An 18410-nucleotide genomic window follows, 5' to 3' on the forward strand; every position below is an offset into this window, starting at 1 on the left:
TATGTGGGAAGAAGGGTCATGCAGATGGATGTGCAAGGAAGGAGGAAGTGTGGGCAGCCAAAGAAGAGATGGCAGGAGCTGGTAGAAGAGGACTTGAGGATGAAGAACGTGGATGTGGTGACAGCCCAAGACAGGAGGATGTGGAGGAGACTCATCATCAACAGTGATCCCACTTAAGTGGGAGAAGCTGCAGAAGAAGAAGAAGAAGAATATATATACGTTATATTAGATATACATGGAATTGCTGACTTTTCAGCCTCATTTTACATGCATTCAAAATATAATATCTTATTTTCTTTGCATAATTGAAACTTTTTTTTATTATCATATCATTCACTATGAAGTTATTCTATCACAGTGATCTCCATTGAATGTAATAAAGAAGTTTTATTTTCAACCTGGAGATAGTATCTTATGCAATCAATTTAATAAGTGAATTCCTTTGTAGACTGCTTGCCAGAAGTTGATTAGCACGAAGATACTCTTAAAGATATGTTTCACTGCTTGATTCTAAAATATAAAGAAATTGCAATCCATGGCAACAAGCAGCACTGTTTATCTCATAAACTTAAGTGGCATCCACAGATTTATTTTGAATAACTTGCGAGTCCTCACCATTCTTATCAAAATCAAAGATACCATTAAACAAAAAAAAAAAAAAAAAAATTTAAGAAGAATGATTTTATTTGTTTTCCTGCCAACTGTGATACAAAATAAGACAAATTTCTATTCTTCTTATTCTCCTAATACTCTCTAACTCTTAAGTAGTTATGCAGTTGTAGCGTAGTATTGGCACAAGCTTATTTTCACAATTCACAACATGAATTGGCTTAATGTATAATGTTCAAGTACATATATTTGAATGTTTTATGTGATGAAAAGGCTTTTTCATAGAGTTCTTTAAAAAAACAGTTATCTTGGGAAATACAAGAGACTGGATTGCATTATGGACATAGGTAAAAATTAGTCAGGCTCCGTTTCTAACGTTGGCCATTTTCTGTTGTTTTCATAAATTTCATTATTTTTCTTTCTGTTGAGTTATTTTTATGGATAATTTATATAAATTCACCTTTAATTATGGACAATGCATGAAATGAAAATTACACTTGCTTTAAGATGTGCTTTCCAAGAATAATGACATAAGGAATGTTATGAAGACAAAATTATATTGTGTAATGTATAAAAAAATATCCTGGGCTGTTGACTAACTCTGGATGACTTCAAAATTTTTGAGGCCCTTTTAAAGTGAGACATTTAGCTTCCATGAGTCATTCATTTTTCATAAAAAATGTTTTTCAGCTGCTTTCCAAAGAAATTTCAAAATATATAGATTCTAAAATATTTGAATGCCTGAATGCCTTTTTAATACAGCTTATTATAAAGCAAATTCAAAATGGCATGAAATGTAAAGAATTTGCTTCATTTATTGCTGATGCCATTAAACAAAAATTAGTTCAGCAAATCAAAGCCTCCAATAGTGAGTCTTCTTCTACAAATATTTCAATTGAGAAAAAAAAAAAAAAAATTAACTGATAGCAAAATTTAAAGAGAAATATTCCAGGTCTTACAAATTATTGCACATAATTTTAATTTGGGTGTTTAAAATTCTTTTAAAGATGTTCCCTTTGTTGCTGAAATGAAACTTGTGTGTGTGTGCACATAGCTGTTACCACAATTCATACTACGGTTGAGTAAAATTTTTTTTTGTAACTAATAGATTTAAGTAGTATTTCTGAGTCCTGCTTATCAGTAACAATAAATAGAAAGGTTTTTCATTCAAAAGTGGTGTGAGGTAGTGTGCAGTAGCTCAGCACATAGTGGATATTCCCTCATTATAATAAAGTAATTTATTCAATTGTGTGCTGTTTTGATTGAGTGCTTATGGAGAAAAGCTCATGTTAAGCTTATCAGTAATTATAAAACTGATTTATGTGTGTGTGTGTAGAGAGAGAGAAGTACCATATTTTTCAATAGATAACGCGTGCGTTATCTATACAAAAAAAAGGTCTAAATTCGTTAAAAATGAACATGTGCTGTATACATTTGAAAGGTATGAGAGGTAATTCATTTTAAAAATTTTATGGAATTTACAGCTGTGTTTAAAAAAAAAAAAAAAAAAAAAAACTTTTTTTTTTTTTTATTATCCCAACGTTTCGATCTTCACATCAAGATCATCATCTGGAGCGTACATAAATATACAGTACCTAAACAAACAACACAAACGCATACAGTTCACAATTGAAAAACACAACACACTTCCATTTCTAGATACACTTGTCACACGTCTTCCCTCGGGCAATCTTTCCTTCACTGTTTACCGAAAACCGGCACATACGGGACAATATATACACATAAACTCTTACCACCACCCAATACAAAAACTAGGTGTAATCAACACACTAAAAAACAGAGCTCAGACAATCTGTTCCAGTGAACAGGCACTGAAAGACGAATTTAAAATTATCAGTAATAACTTAAAAAAAAACGGATACAGCCAAAACACTATTAACAAAATTCTCTACAAAACCGCAATAAAAAACAAACAAATCAGACTACAGTAAAACTATAACCATTCCCTACATTAAAGGAATATCAGACAAAATAAACAGAGTACTACAAAAGTACAACCTCAAAGCCACCTTTAAACCTCCTGCAAAATTAAAAAGCTTACTCAACTCATCCAAAGACCCACTCCCTCCACTAGCCCACTCTGGAGTATACCGGATTTATTGTACTTGCAACATACCATATATAGGAGAAACAGGATGCACTATTCCTATTAGACAAAAGGAACTTTTAACGACACATTAAATATAATAATTATGGTGAAGCTGGCCTTTCTGATCATGCCCTGAATACCTTACACAGAATTGACTGGGAAACCACCAGCTGTCTACATCACACTAAAACACGGTATGAACGGAAATTCAAGGAAGCCTGTGAGATTATTATCAACCACCCCAACCTGAACAATAATGATGGTCTAAAAATCCCAAACATATGGAAGGTATATATTCGACCTTCCTCACCAAGAACAACTATAAACAGGACTGTAGAAAATCCAGTATTGTAAATCAAAAATAAAAATTGTAATACTAAAAATAGGACACCAATTGTTTCTGAAAGAAAACCATCTTTAATTCAGAATGCATTTTGCTAAAAAAAAAAAAAAAAAAAAAATAATAATAATAATAATGGTAATGATTTTTTGTGTGTACTTGTGAGAAAGGGAACATAACAAATTTTCCCTTTTTTAGCACCACCTAGAACTAGAAATTCAGGAAGCCTTCCTTCGTTTTATGGCTCTGGTATTAAAAGGTTTTCCAGGTTACCTTCTTCCAATTACAAGAGCTCCAACTATAGGTGCAACCGATCCAAGCTCCCTGTTTGACTTTCAAGGTATAGCTCATAGCTGATGTTAGTTAATCTCAGTCTGTTAATTATGGACAAATATTAAATTTTCTCAATAACTGTAAGCATTTTATGTTATTACCATGTACATATGTCATATATTGTGTATTGCCACCTTCATTTCGTTAGTCTTCTGTCTTTAGTGTTTGTCTAAAAGTGAAATCTACAGTTAGGACTAACTTTTAAAAAGCAGATTTAAGTTTTTCAGAATATCAGTTCTAAATGATTTCCAAATTAGGAAACTAACATTTCTTTCTATGCAGTTAATGAAAAATCCAAATTTTCTGCAGTGATTATTAAGACTAGTTGGCTGAAGAGCTTCCATAGCTCATTTGGTAATGATGCCTTTTCACTGGAAAGAGTTAGGTTCAATTCTCTTCCAGAATGTAAAGATTCTTCATAAGAGCTTTGCAACTAAAGGCGAGTTAGCCAGTTTCACAATGGTGACAAGGTGTTCTATCCTGGAAACAAGGGATTTTCATTCTGAAAAATTGTCCTGACAATGCATACAAGTAATACTCATTGTGGCTATAGGATTAAATGCCCAATCATAGCATTCATTTTCTATAAAGTCCAAGTTTTTACTTTGATGTTAATTAGATATAATTAGAATATATAATGTTTTGCAAGATGCAAGTGTGTATGTGTGTGTGTGGGGAGTGAAACCATCTTCATATAAGACTAGCTAATTCACATTGAATGAAAATCTTGGACTTGTGACTTTTTTTTAAGTATTAGATTAAAATTAAGAAAATTATTTTCTTGATGCAGTTTTTATAATTGGAGCATATTTATAGGCATTCTTTGCAAAGAAGTTGTCTCCCTGTGTTTCTCACTCTAGTCACCAGCATTTAGGTAAGCCTTGATCCATCTTTTCCCTAAAAATAGAGAAAAGGCAGCCTTATCTATTTCTCCTCACCTCAGTACTCTCAACAGTGATTGGAGAAGGAGAACCACCTTTGCTACTGGAGACTTGTCAGTTAATTATTGATCACCTGTATAGATTCTGTCATTCTCATTCTACAACAGGCCTCCTATCTAGCTTTACCCACCTTTCGGCACAGGCCGTGGAAAGATTTGGAGGAACTCGTGAATGGCCTTAATATTTCCAATGCATTTGATTATGTTTGCAAAGAATGACCAATTTCTTCTCTGGTCATTCTTTGCATGTCGTGGTGGATGGCTTCCTCTCATCAGATTTCTTTATCAGTGCTGGAGAACCCAGGGTTCTCTACTCTTGCCCATGCTCTTTATTCTGTAGAATAATGACCTTCTCCCTCTAACATCAAATCCTATCCATAATTTTGCTGATGACATAGTCTCCATTTTTTTCTTCATTTGAGAAACCTTGTTGTAGGCAAATGAGTCAAGCCTCAAGATCTTTTATTATTACTATTATTATTATGTGACACCTCCAGGGAGTCCAAAGACTCATCGAGGGAGAGTGTGCCAACAGCATCGAACAATTAATCCCTTTCCAACTACTAACCATGCTCAAACTTGCTTAACTTTTAGTAGCAGAGGCTCTACCAATCAACCAACCTTTGCTGGCCTTCCTAAAACAATGTCTTTAACACTGACCTCACTCTTCTTTAGTGGGGTGAAGATAATCTAGTAAATTTCAATAGTGTCAAAACATAGTACAAGAGTCCTCGAGTTACATCGGAGATCCATTCCTATGGACCGACGTAAGGCAATTTTCGATGCGAGGTTGAGGCAGTCTCATGCAGACAAATTTGTTGAGGTTTGGATTGTTTCTTAGGGATGAAGCTGATTCCATGAAAAGCCTTTTGTATTTGAATTTACTACAGTGTATTATCATGGCTTTCTTCCACCGTATTCTATGGCAGGTATCCAGCGCATGGTCTGCAAAACCAGAGTGGCTGTATTGGTGAAACCAGATGTAGTCTTGTGTGTGTGTTCTGAAATTCTGATATTAGCTGTCCTGCCAGTTTGGCCAAAGTAGGACAGCTTACAGCTGCAAGGGACCTGGTATACACCAGGTAGGTCTAGGGGTGGGCGGGGTGGTCTTTAGTTGAGTGGATAAGGGATGCCAATTTTTTATATGGTCTGTAACAAGAAGTTAAGTCCTGTTTTTTTTAGGATTTTTGCAATTTTTTCCAATGTGCCTCGGATATAGGGTATGGTAATGGATTTAGAGTAATCCTTGTTGTGAGGGGGGGGGGGGGGGGAGTATTGGTTTCAATATTTTTTTTGGCGGGGTAGCCATTGGCTGAGAAAGTGTTGAGAATGTGGTTTAGTTCTGTGGTTAGGGCATTGACCTTTGAACAGATAAGTTTGGCCCTGTTGTGTAGTGTCTTAATGACTCCATATTGTTGTGAGGGGAGAGGGAATTGCTGGTGAATGTATCTGCCTGTATGGGTGGGTTTTCTATAGACTGAGAAAACCAAGGTTCCATCAGGCTGGCGGGTGACTAGTGTGTCTAAGAAAGGGAGGCAGTTGTTTTTTTCTTCTTCCAGGGTGAATTTGATTCTGGGGGTGTTGGTTGTTTAAGTGTGTTAGGAAGGAGAGGAATGCATTCGGAGCCATGTGGCCAAATAGCGAACACATCATCAACATGGCGAAGCCATATGGTTTGTTTTTGTGGAGCAGAATTTGAGGCTTTCTCTTCAAAAGTCTCCATATAAAAGTTGGCCAAGGGTGGGGAGAGTGGAGAACCCATGGCTGTTCCCAGGAATCACACAAAGCCAGGCAACAATTAGGGGAGGTTTTAATGGGAATGAAGGTGCCTGCCCCTCCTCGATGAGTCCTTGGACTCCCTGGAGGTGTCGAATAATAATAATAAATGCAAAAATATAATATCAGTAATATTCATATTCCGTGAATGTGCACTGCACACCTAGCACACTCTGAATATTCGTTCCTGGGTACATCCATGATTAACTCTTTTAAACACACTGAGCAAAACAGTTTTGAATGGTATCATTGCATATTTCTCACCATTTATCAGTCATAAACTCTATTGACTGTAAAAGATTAACTTTTGTGTTAACCTCCTAAGCAATTGTCAAGAACCAGTAAAATAAATTTCTGTTGTAATTACATATCCCAACTCATTAGCCAGTTCTTAAAATTCTTCAGATGTCATCCACACATTTTTGTTTGCATGTTACTGAAATGTAAACTCTCCATTCTAATCCTTATAAAGCATCGAGGCCTGGCTTTTTTTTAAGTAACTAACAGGTTTCGTTTACTACTTCCCAACATATTTGAACAGCATAAAGCTGTTAAATGATGTATTGCTGTCATTAATCCAAACATTGTAGTGTTTTATAACACAAGGAACCACCCAATGTAGCATAATAAAATAGACCTGTTTCATCAGCAATGCAGATGTCATTAGCACTAAATTTTTTGAAGGAAGATTACATAATTTTTCTGACACTCAATATGGTAGAGGTTACTAGTTGGTCTACTTAAGCAGTATTATGTTCCCAAATAACCAAAGCCAATCCTTGTTATATTCTCATTTTGTTTACAAGGTAGGTTCCAAAAGTTTCCAGCATGATATACAAAATTTGCATCAATTTTAAAATGCTATGTGTGACAGATAGCACCATCTATAGGGAGGTTAGTGTACCTGTTTCAACTGTCTACCTGTGTCATTCAGTTGGCTCATTTGACTAACACGTGGCACACTAAGTGGCTGTAATGCTAAAATTTAAGTACTGTGCTGTAATAAAGTTTATCACCAAAGAAGGGCTTTCTACAAGTGCTATCAAACAGCAATTGGATGGTGTTTATGGGAAAGCTTCTCCTTCATGTTCCACTGTGAATGAATGGGCTAAATAGTTTTGCCTAGGAAGAGAGAACATCGATGATGATCCTTGTGGTCGGCCTATGGAAGTGATGACTGAGGCATATGTCTCTCTTATTGAGGAAGAACTTCTCAATGACAGACAGCTGAAGTTCAAAGAAATATTTCAACTTTCTATGACAACTGTCTTTTACATCATTCACGAGAATCTTCACATGACAAAGGTCAGTGCAGGGCACCCACCTTTGTGGGTGCTGCCCTGACTTCTCTTTTCAATTCAGGAGCATCATGTGATCTGTTCCTGCAAGTTTTTAGAGCTTTGCTAAGAGAATCAGAGAGGTGTTGAAATTCCATTGTCACTGGAGGATGAAACCATGGTCCTTTATTATGGAATTCTCTTGATTGACTTCAAGGAAAGGAATGCCACCATGAATGAAGAATATTATACTTTGCTCCTGCACGATTAGCGTGATGTCATAAAGGAGAACAGATGAGGACTGCTGAGTCATGGTATTTGCCTGCTTCACAACAATTCTCCAATCCATATAGCTATTGTTGCAAAGGCTGAAGTGAAGGACTGTGGCCTCCAGGAGATTGAACACCCACCCCATAGCACAGATCTAGCATCCAGTGACTACTTTGTGTTCTCGAAATTGAAGAAAGACCTTAGAGGATGAAAATTTGCAGATGACAATGAGGTGAAAGATGTAGCTTTAGGCCATTTTACTGACATAAGTACAGAATTTTCTAGGGCATCGAAATGTTAATTCAAAGATGTGATAAGTATGAAGTAATGGGAGATTATGTTGAAAAGTGACACAGTTGTTTTCTTTATATCACCTCTAAAAATTAGTCAGGCCAGAAACTTATGGAACCACCTTCATATGCTCATCCAGACTGGTAACAATAAAATGGCTACCCCCAATTAACCGATGCAACAGTTAATTGGGGCAGTACTACAGCATAATCCCACCACAGTACTACAGCATCTACTGTAGTACTGTGGTGGGATTATGATTTTTGCAACTTTTATTCATTTTTTATCTGGTCCAAAAATCCTGCTATAAAACTAGCTGCTTTTTTCAAGCCAGTTTAGGCTTCTAATAAGCAAGGTGTTGATCTCACACTGGGCAATGAATTTCTTCTACTACCTAAAGCCAGTCACATCCTGTTGGTTGGAGAGCTGATACACTAACTGCTCAATCAGGCTGGCTGATGGGGTGTATTTCAGTTGTCGTTCTCACCTTAACATATTTGTTTCTTTTTGTATAAATATGCACATTGTTAAGGGGAATTTTCACCAAATTCTCTTTATCGTATGCCACTTATGTCTAATAGGGGTATGGAACAAGAACCATACTATCATACGAAGCTTTGACATTACATGCTGCTTCTAAATAATACTAAATAATGTAACTGCTATATAATAGTTGAACTTGTTAACATATTTTTTTTCATTATCGATCACACAGATAACCACTTCATATTTTAATTAGGTTAGATTTTGTATAAACAGTCTTCTTATAGTCTAACCAAGTAAAAAAAACTTCCATCTTTCTCTAATACAGAGTAATTTAATAATAAGGTGTGACACCTTTTGGCAACTGGCATATGGAAACATGACTTCTGCATTGCTTCAACCTTGGTATCATCTCTGGATCTGGCTTCCACTGAAGAGACCTCAATCAAGGTCGAAACTGGTCTGGGCAGTGACCCTTCCCATAATGCATAGCATTATACATTTCCACAAAGAGATGTGCTTTGCATTATGGGATACTAAAGAAAGTGATGAGAACTCAGTCCACCTTTGCCATGAGTTGCTCCAATCCTGAAGATACTTCAAGCGCAAACTTTGTTTGCTTACACTTGGAACCAAGTGAAAAAAAAGCTTGCAAAAATGCAACCATTTGTACTTGTGGTCTATTTTTGTCATTCATGCATTATGTTATGTGAAAGAGTTTGTCTAAACTTTGTTGCTTGCTGCATTTTAAATATATGAAGCTCTTTAGTCTTTCTTTCTAAAAGATTTCATTAATTTTTGTAATGCATAGATTGAACTATCACTACATAATCTGATTTCTGTCATTTGTTTTACTATAAAAATCAAGACATATCTTGTTTCTGACTACAAACTTCAGATGTGATCAATACCTAATTGACCACTGATGCCTGATTGACATTGTACACTATATAGTATTCAGTGTATATAATGTTTTTGTCATGCACAATAACTATACATCATTGTTGGATCTTACACTCAAGAGCCTGACATTTTGACAATAGAAATAAATTCATATATGACTTAGAAGTTATCAGAATATAATACTCTATTTCTGCAACAGTCTGCTTATGAATGTTAAATGAAAACGTTTCATTTTGGAAATCAAGTGTTGAAAATCTTGGCATCCAGAAAACAAGTCTGGGGATTTTTTTTTTTTTTTTTTTCTGTTGAGATTTTTGCTCTTTGGCAGGAGGAGGATTTGGGAGTAATTATTTTTTTATAGTTTAACCACCAAAATGCTATACTTATTCAGGCTTAGTTCCATATTTAAAGTTTCAAAAGGTAAAGAGAAGAAGATGCAATAGGAGAATAATGGTCTCTTGAACATGTTACCCACAGAGAGCATCGGGTCTCCAAACCATAACGTGGCATCGACAGTGCTCTCCTATACACACACAACACATACCACTACACGTCCTCCCTCTTGGCAGTGTGATTATTTGCCAGTTTTTTGCATTTTATGCATTTTTAGGAGGAAGCCTCCTAAAAACGCATTACCATGTGGTTTGGTCCTGTACACTAAATGGCAGCCACTCTGCAAAACTTCTTTACTGCCGTACGTTTGAAGATGGGAGAGGTACTGGTAATGTTTGGCATGCCATTGATGGGTATCACCCACATTGCATATAGAAAGATGGCAGTGGTTAGGGGGAACAGAATTACTCCAATAATATATTTTATATGGAAATTTATTATTTATGCTGAAATTCTGAATGAAATTTTTAACACCAATTCACATTAGAAAACAAAATGCATATATATATATTTTATATAGGTTTTATGAAAAGCAGAGATAAAGCTTACCACAGATTTTACGTTCTCATGATGAAAACTCAGATGTTTATTCGTTTTATTGAAGAGCGTTCATTTGTATCAGACAAGGATGCTAGTCTGGCTTTTTTTGATGAATGTACAGAGAAAGTTGATACAATAGATAGTAGTGAACGACTATTGGAAGTTGATGAATCTCAGAAAAGTGACAGAACAGTTTTTATTGCTCCACCTGAGCCAGTTGGACTTCCTCTGAGGACAGATTATACATATGAAGAATTTGGAACCTTAAAGCCTTGCCTCTTTCATAAACATCCATCTAAAAGTGTGCTTAGTGTTATTGCACAAGCTAGTCCTCCACCTAGTAGTCCAATGGCTAGGAGAACCAAACAGGAGATAAAGTTAGCTCAGAAGGTAAGTTGTAAAACTTTAAACATATTGAAAAATTTTATTGTTTTAATATGTTAAAAAATTATGAACGTTTTGAAAACAGGAAGAAAAATGTTACACATTCCATTTGAGAAAGCACTGTTGCTAACCTGGTACGTGGAGGAAAAACTTCCTCTGTTGAGGTGGTAGAGCAATGTTTGGAAAAACCATTTTACTAGATGCAAATGATGAAAGTATGCTATCTGAAAACAAGTAGTATCTGTTTTCAGATAGCATATGTCTCTGTGACAGACCTAATCAAATGCCCTGAATACGTCAAGAGCAACCACCATATGAGTTTCTCTAAACCTTTCCATGGCTTGTTGGCAATGAAGGGCTAGATAAGAAGTGGATGTAGTGTGGTGAAATCCATATTGCTGATCTCTAAATAGCTGGTGAAGAAGTTGACTGATGACCTTCTTCATGGTAGACAGTAGACAATACGCTGTTGGCTGACATATCTTTTCCCCTTTTAAATAGGCTGAATGTAAGCTTTTTTTTTTTTTCCATTTTGTAGAGAAGATGCCACTCGAGTTGGAAAGATTGCAGATGTGATAAAGATTTGGTTTAATTCTGGAGAGGTTTTAGTGCAGTAGATGGAGAGGATAGCACCAGACCAGATGAATGGCATCTAGGTTATTCAGAATTTCTTGGATTAATTTCTGATGAAATACTAAGGGTGGTATGGAGCAAACGATTCTTGTTAAAGTGGATAATGTTTTCATACTGGTCATCTGTACAAGAGTTGGAGAAGAGATACAATGGTACCATATGGATGTGAGAGCAGTGGAAACATGGAAGAAAAAATTCCTGATGACCTCTATGCAGAGGACAAAATGTTGAATGTTATTTTCATAGTCCATAAATTCTTCACGATGAGTCATAATTCATGAGAGTTGATCCACAGGCAATGCAGCCACTGATCTTGAGGCACTTGCAATATGCTGTTATTTTTTTTTCATGGAGTGACTTTGCACAGTTGTTGGAGCACAATGGCTTGAATAATGATCAAGTATTTTGAATGAAATGAAGGCTTTCATTCCAGTGTGAATTATTTCTGTTATTCTGTCTGAGAAGGTGTTTAGATCGGGGAAACAGAAAAATACTAGATGTACCGTGGAAAGGAGGAATAAAAGTCATGGAAGTCATCCATGAAATTTGGTCTGAATTGCCAAGAAGGGAACTGATGAAGAAGGAAAGCTTGTTAAAAAGTGATATGGGGTGAACAGGTTGGTGAAGGTATTCTGGTGGATGAATAGCCCAGCTGTGTTGAATGATTGCTACTGGCAAATACCTCAGCATCCCTCCCCACTTTATCAGTGGAATTAAAGAAATTACAGATGTCAAACATCATCTATAATATGATTGTAACTTTCAGTTGAAATACATGTGCACACACGCATATGCATAATTAATCAATTTTTTTTTCCCCCATCTTTGTATTTCATAGTTTGTTTTTCTTTGCTGTCATTTAAACTCCAATTTGAGTTGTGATGAAATCCCCCAAGGAAGATTATTTCACTATTTGGATATTTCGAATACAGAAAATTCAGCTTTAGAGATAGTCGAATGAGTGAAAGTGATTATCAGAGATTGGAGAGTGATAAAGACAGCAAATGGATGCAGCAAAGTTTGGTATGGAGATTAAACTAGAGTAGATCAAATGAGAGGAAAAGATTCATCATCATAATAAATTTCCTGATATCTACCCTTAAGAATGTACAAGATACTATGATGGTACTATATGATTAAGTTTACATTGTTATTAACCTACTATAAATAGTTTTCCTCCAAGAACTGTTTATTAATCTTTTATAATCTGTTACTCATCAGCACTTGTCCAATATTGTTTGCATGTCCATATCACTGCACACACATTCTTGAATTCCAACAATGTCGAGTGTTCCTTCCTGATATCTTCCTTTTTTATATGATTTTGCGACTGATGCCATTTGTTCAGGCTACTGTTTTTCTCAGAACTCTCCTATCTATAGCCTCTAATCTTTGATCAAGTCCTTTATTTCTAACCCAAATCCCAGGTTCATAACTTAAAACTAGTTTGAAAAGTGTCTTATATATTACTAGTTTAGTGTTTAGGCTAATTTCTCTTATTCCATTCCATATAAATTTATTAAACTGGCTCCCCACTTTAGTACCTTTGCTTATTTTGTTATCTATTTCCATACTTAATTTTCCATCTTCACTTAAAAACTGCCTGAGTAGCTGAAATCTTTTACTTGTTCTATAGGTTTTTTCATTGAGAATGCACCTGAAGTTTTCTGTATTCCTACATCCTACTTATTTTCACAGTTCTGATCTTTTATTGCTGATTTTCATGCCACATTTGCCATGGCTGTTATGCAGTTTAGTTACAGAATCCTGGAGACTTGCACTGGACATGTTTAGGAATACATTATCATCTATAATCCAATTCTAATGTCAAATTAATACACTTTCTTCCATAATGCAATTTCTGTAGATGACGCATAATAGTGGCAATAATAAGCACCATTGTCTCACACCTATAAGGTTAATGAAAGCATAAATCTTACCTCGAACCTTCCTCTGTAATTTTCACATTGTTATATTCCCCTTTTTTTAGATGGAAACTATGGCTCTGCTGCAATCATGAATTCTGAATTATTCAGTATAACCTAACCACTGCAAAACTTTTATACTTCTATATTTGGGCATTTGTGATGCAGTATTATCTACTCCAACCGTGCAACATTTAAGGCTTCTGATAGCTTTTTTTCTACCTCAAGTATTGATATGTATTCCTGCTTACATTCCTCATGAATATTTTCTGCTACTGTTTTGTTACTGCTTGTTTTGTTTACCAGTGTCTTTCAAATGATTATTGTAGACATCTAGAATATTCTTATCAATTTTCATATCATCTTTGATTCTTTTACTGTAATCCTTCCTCCATTTCTAAGCTTTATCAATAGCTGCCAGAACATTTTGCCATCTTTCTAATATTTATCTTCTATATTTATATCAGTCATCCCATGAATTATGCATAGCTACTTGTACACTTCACTCTTTAACATTTTCCTCAGTATTAGAGCATCTGCTGACTTATTTGCTAAGAACTTTCACTATGCTTTCTTCTTTTCCAGGACTGGTTCTTCCTTAATGTCTCATGTCCACCATTGCATTCTTATTTTTCTATCCTTGAAGACCACTTCACTGTAATCAGTGCATTCTTCATTATTTGCCACTGAGACTCCCAAGTTTGATTCTTGTTTTCAAATTGTTATCTTTCTTGAATAGTGTTTCTATAGTGAGTCTACAGTTTACTTGTAAAAGCTGCTCAAGTTTAATTCTTTTTAAAAGTTTCTTAAATATTGTTCTTTTCAATGTGATATTCATTTTAATCTTACTTAAAACTAAGGAATGATCACTTCCAATTTCAAAATTTCTGTATGTTTGTGTTCTGAACCACCATGAAGATATCACTATCAAAAATGACATAGTCAATGTGGCATACCTTATTTCTTGTGTCTTCTCTCCAGATAAATTTGGTGCATATCTTTTTGTTGAAATATTATGTCAGTAATGACTAATCCACATCCTGAGCAGAAATCCAGTAGATACAGACCATAATTAATAGCCTTACCCTTTTCTCCAAATTTTTCCAAAACATTTCTGCATTCCTAGTGGGATTCATTTCCTATTCTGCTATTCAGATCTCCAACAATGACCACTTTTTTCATTGTCTTTGTCAGCTGCCTTCTCTAATGACTCAAAAAATTCCTCCACTTCTTTCTTAGGAAAACCTTCTGTGGCACCATCACCCCAAATGAGTATCATTGTCCATCTTTCCATTTAGAAATTAGCCCACTTATCTACTTGAATATCCTTGCTACTCCTTTAATTGATTGTTATTGCCCAAATATAATATATTATTTGTCTTATTGATGCCAAATAAAGTCCATGTTGTACTTTTCTAGTTCAGTTGCAAGTTCAGTATTCTTTCCTTTTGATACTGCTTATGTTGATGGTTCTTAAGTTTTTCTGATGTTGGATTTGTTCTTCTAGATGTTGTTAGTTTGTTCCAGTAGCAGAGTTTTTCTTGATTCTCTGATAAAAACTTGTCATAGAGGGAAACTTTGTTTAATTTGGCAATGCCCCAGCCAACCTGAAATCTTATTGTGTTATATCATTTTATTTATTTCTGGTTTAAGCCAGTAAGTGGTTATAGTTTGGTTGGCTAAGTTCCAAATTGCAGCACATCCTCATTTGTTCAGTAACCACTAGATAACTACTAAACACATCATGTAAGGGTGAAGATTGGGCATTAAGCTAGAATTCCCAGTCATTTTCTGCATTCCTTAAAGGTGATGTGGCAGTCTCCCAGTTATCTGGCATTGATGCTAAAGCAACCCTGGATGGAGTGATTCAAAGATTTGTATTCTGTGATGTGGAATGTCACATATACCAAATGCAAATGCTTCCCCCCCCCCCCCCCCCACAGGACAGAAGATGTAGGGTGTAAGAACGTTTGAGATTGGCAGTAATTATTGCTCACTAAGGTTCCTTTAGAAGCAGTTTTTTTTTTTTTTTTGACGGTACGTATGACGTATCAAACACCTTTATTAACATTGACATGTGCCATATGAGTGCAGTACATTTAGAAATTAATAATTATTATTATTAAGAGAGACCATATCGAAGGAGGCAACGTACTCCCCCATACCAGCTTTCTTACTTGTTTTTGAATTCATTCCCACTACTTGCGCACACAACATCCAGTGGCAGTCCATTCCAATCACACACCATTCTATGAGAGAAAAATCTAGCTCTCACTCCCTTCTTGATGGCATTCATTCTCAACTTCCAAGAATGCCCTCTTGTCATTTTATCACTCTCCATAAAATGAAAAATTCTATCTGCTCATATTTACTTGAATATAGTTCAGCCTTGCATATATCTTGCACCCCTGATTTTACTTTACAAAAAAAAAAGAAATTAAAAAAAGTTTAGCATATACCTTCACACAAAAAAAAGTTTAAACACGTTCATGTCGAGGCAATAGTAACTCTCTCCTTACAATAAACAGCACATCCTCCCCAACAGCCACTATACTGCAGATGCAAGAAAAACAAGTAGTGTATTGTATCACTGAATAAGGTACAGAGACATTTGTAGTCCATGTAATATATTTCTCAACAAATAGTGCAATTAGAGACAAGTGAGATAAAAATGGCACTAACTAATGAATCACGTCTCCTCTCACAGAAACTATGCTGTATAGAGACTCAAGTAAAACCATATGTTGCACCGGCAAACACAGTATTTAACTAAAAACTATTGTCCAATTTTTCAATTACATGAAATAAGTGTGTGTTTGATTGCATTTGAAATTTTCGATGTCATTAAGACATCACAAAAGCAGAAGCTGCACGCAAATCATTCAGCAGCAATATCATTCAGCCCAGTTGGTTGAAACTTTATGTGAATTAGCCCCCCTGTGTGACACAGAAGTGGTACACAAATGGTAATGAGAAGTTCCATTGGAACAATAAATGGGCAAAACACCACCCCTTCATGAACGAGTTAAAACTAAGAAATATATAGGGGATGTTGTTATTGCGGTTTCAGATATTATGGAATTCGCTTAAAGAGAATTAGCATTTCAACTAAACAATTGTTGGCTTGCTTTGTCATTGGGTTGCACGATCTTTTGTTAATACCACATCAATTGCATGCACATCTTCATAACTGCTCTATCTCTACTGACCTACCATTGCTGTTTGTTTCGCGCTCTGCTTTCAGTTCTCATTAGTCATTCGTGAAGGATTATTCATTACATATCTCAAGTCTTGTAGATTACTGGTAATTTTTGCTTGAAATAATGGGAAAGAAGATGACGCAATTTGGGTAGATAACTTTGACGATACACACGAGGAAACCACTCTTGAGGCCAGAAGTAGCGATAGGGAATAGGAAATTCATGGTAAGTCATTCCCAATTTCAGTTTTTTCCCTAAAAACATTAGTTTCCAAAATCCTCACATATATCTCGACCATTATTTTTTAGCTTTAATTTTGTGGAAAAAAGTGTGAGTTATATTCAAGTAACATTCAGCCTGTGTAACCCTTTCAGAAATTTCTCAATCATATCACCCCTCTTTATCTTGTTTGCTAGTGTCTACAAATTTTCAGTCTATCTTCATAAGCAGTATTCCACTATCCTGACATCATTTTTAACAATCTCCTTTGCACTCTCTACATCAGGGGTGTTCAACCCCGTCGATCGCTGAATGATTTTTGGTCGATCTCTTGTGTTTTCCTCCTTACTTACAAATTTAATTAAAACTGAAAACATAATATTTTATTTATCATTATTTTGTATTATTTTTAATTCACTTTAAGTGTATTGCTATTGTTTATTTATTTTCCGTTAAAATTGTCAAATCAATAATTTTCTTATAAGTCCGGGTAATTGAATTAATTTGGATCAGTGGAAGTCAAACAGGAACCGAGTGAATACGATTATAAGCAAAGTGTAAAAACTTGATTGTAGCTTAAATATTAAATATTCCAAAGCACATTGCATCGATTTTTTACTAAGTCCCATGTGAATATTGTAAAAAAATAAACTTTGTTTGTCTTGGTATAGTTTGTATTAGATGTTTTTGTAAATAACTCTTTTGAAGCTAACTATATATGTTGCTTTAATAAGAATTTGTTAGAGTGTTAAAAACAAAGGCAATGTTTTTGTCTCCGAAGCTGTACATGGCGACATTAGAAAGATTGTTATTGAAACTTGTATGTACGAGAAAGGTTTTCAGGCTCTAAGTGTAAACATCTCCAAAGTCAGTCAGAAAGAGTTCAAACAACTTTCCGATGGCCGGCAACTTGCAATCAAAAGAAAGCGGAGAAGAACAAAACGTGTGCTGAACTTGAAACTTAAGATGAAAGACTCATACCGATTCTTTGGGGGTTGCCAAACTTCATGCGAGGTCTCAGAGGAGGCTTAATAAAAAGGGACTGAAGCAAGCAGAAGAGGTCCCGGTTCCAGAATTGCTGTCATAGAGGAGGCTGCCTGGTCCAGAGTCACCGTCAGAGAGACTGGCAGGATCCATGTTGCTTGAAAGAGGAGTTTCCCACTTCCAGAAAGGAGATTCTCGGTTCAAGACATCGCTAGAGAGATACTACTTCTAGGCCACAGACAAGGTTTCAAATTGCCGAAAGGAAGAGTTCCAATTGCTGGAAACGTTTCCAGGCCAGGTTAATGTCAGACATTCACCAGTGTGTTATGTTTTCATTACAATTTGACGAATCAAATGACTTCGCTGATATTGCTCAGTTAATGGTATTTATTCGCATGGTATTCAAGTAAAGAACTTTTGAAAATTATGCCTATTGGGAAGGACTAGGGGAGAAGACATTTTTTTGGCATTTAATGAATTTGTGAAACAACACAAATTTCCGCTTTTTAAACTTGTGTCTATTACTACTGATGGTGCTCCTGCAATGATAGGTAATAAATCAGGCTTCATTTCATTATGTATAAACGATGACAAATATCCAGATTTTTTAACGTACCACTGTATAATTCACCAACAAGTACTGTGTAGTAAAACATTAAACAGCAAAGATGTTTTGGATATTACATTTAAAATTGTAAATACTGTTTGAGGAAAAGTCCTGCAATGGTGGTTATTTAAATTACAGGAAGATGATGATAGGGAACTTTTGTTGTATAATAATGTTCGCTGGCTCAGCAGAA

At 35.5% G+C, this 18410-nt stretch overlaps 1 protein-coding gene across 2 annotated transcripts in view; it reads left to right on the top strand.

Moving 5' to 3' along the window:
* The window catches only part of Crag (DENN domain-containing protein Crag), a 718705-nt gene that overhangs the window by 331995 nt on the left and 368300 nt on the right, over positions 1-18410 (top strand). For both annotated transcript variants that reach the window (XM_090406570.1, XM_090406571.1), the window contains exons 15-16: positions 3258-3399; positions 10246-10655. In XM_090406570.1, coding sequence (XP_090262696.1) covers positions 3258-3399; positions 10246-10655 — 552 coding nt within the window. The remainder of the gene's footprint in view (positions 1-3257; positions 3400-10245; positions 10656-18410) is intronic.

Source organism: Typopeltis vanoorti, chromosome 16 (genome assembly GCF_054136105.1).
Source record: "Typopeltis vanoorti isolate ZY-2024b chromosome 16, IOZ_Tvanoo_1.0, whole genome shotgun sequence".
NCBI classification, from domain to species: Eukaryota; Metazoa; Arthropoda; class Arachnida; order Uropygi; family Thelyphonidae; genus Typopeltis; species Typopeltis vanoorti.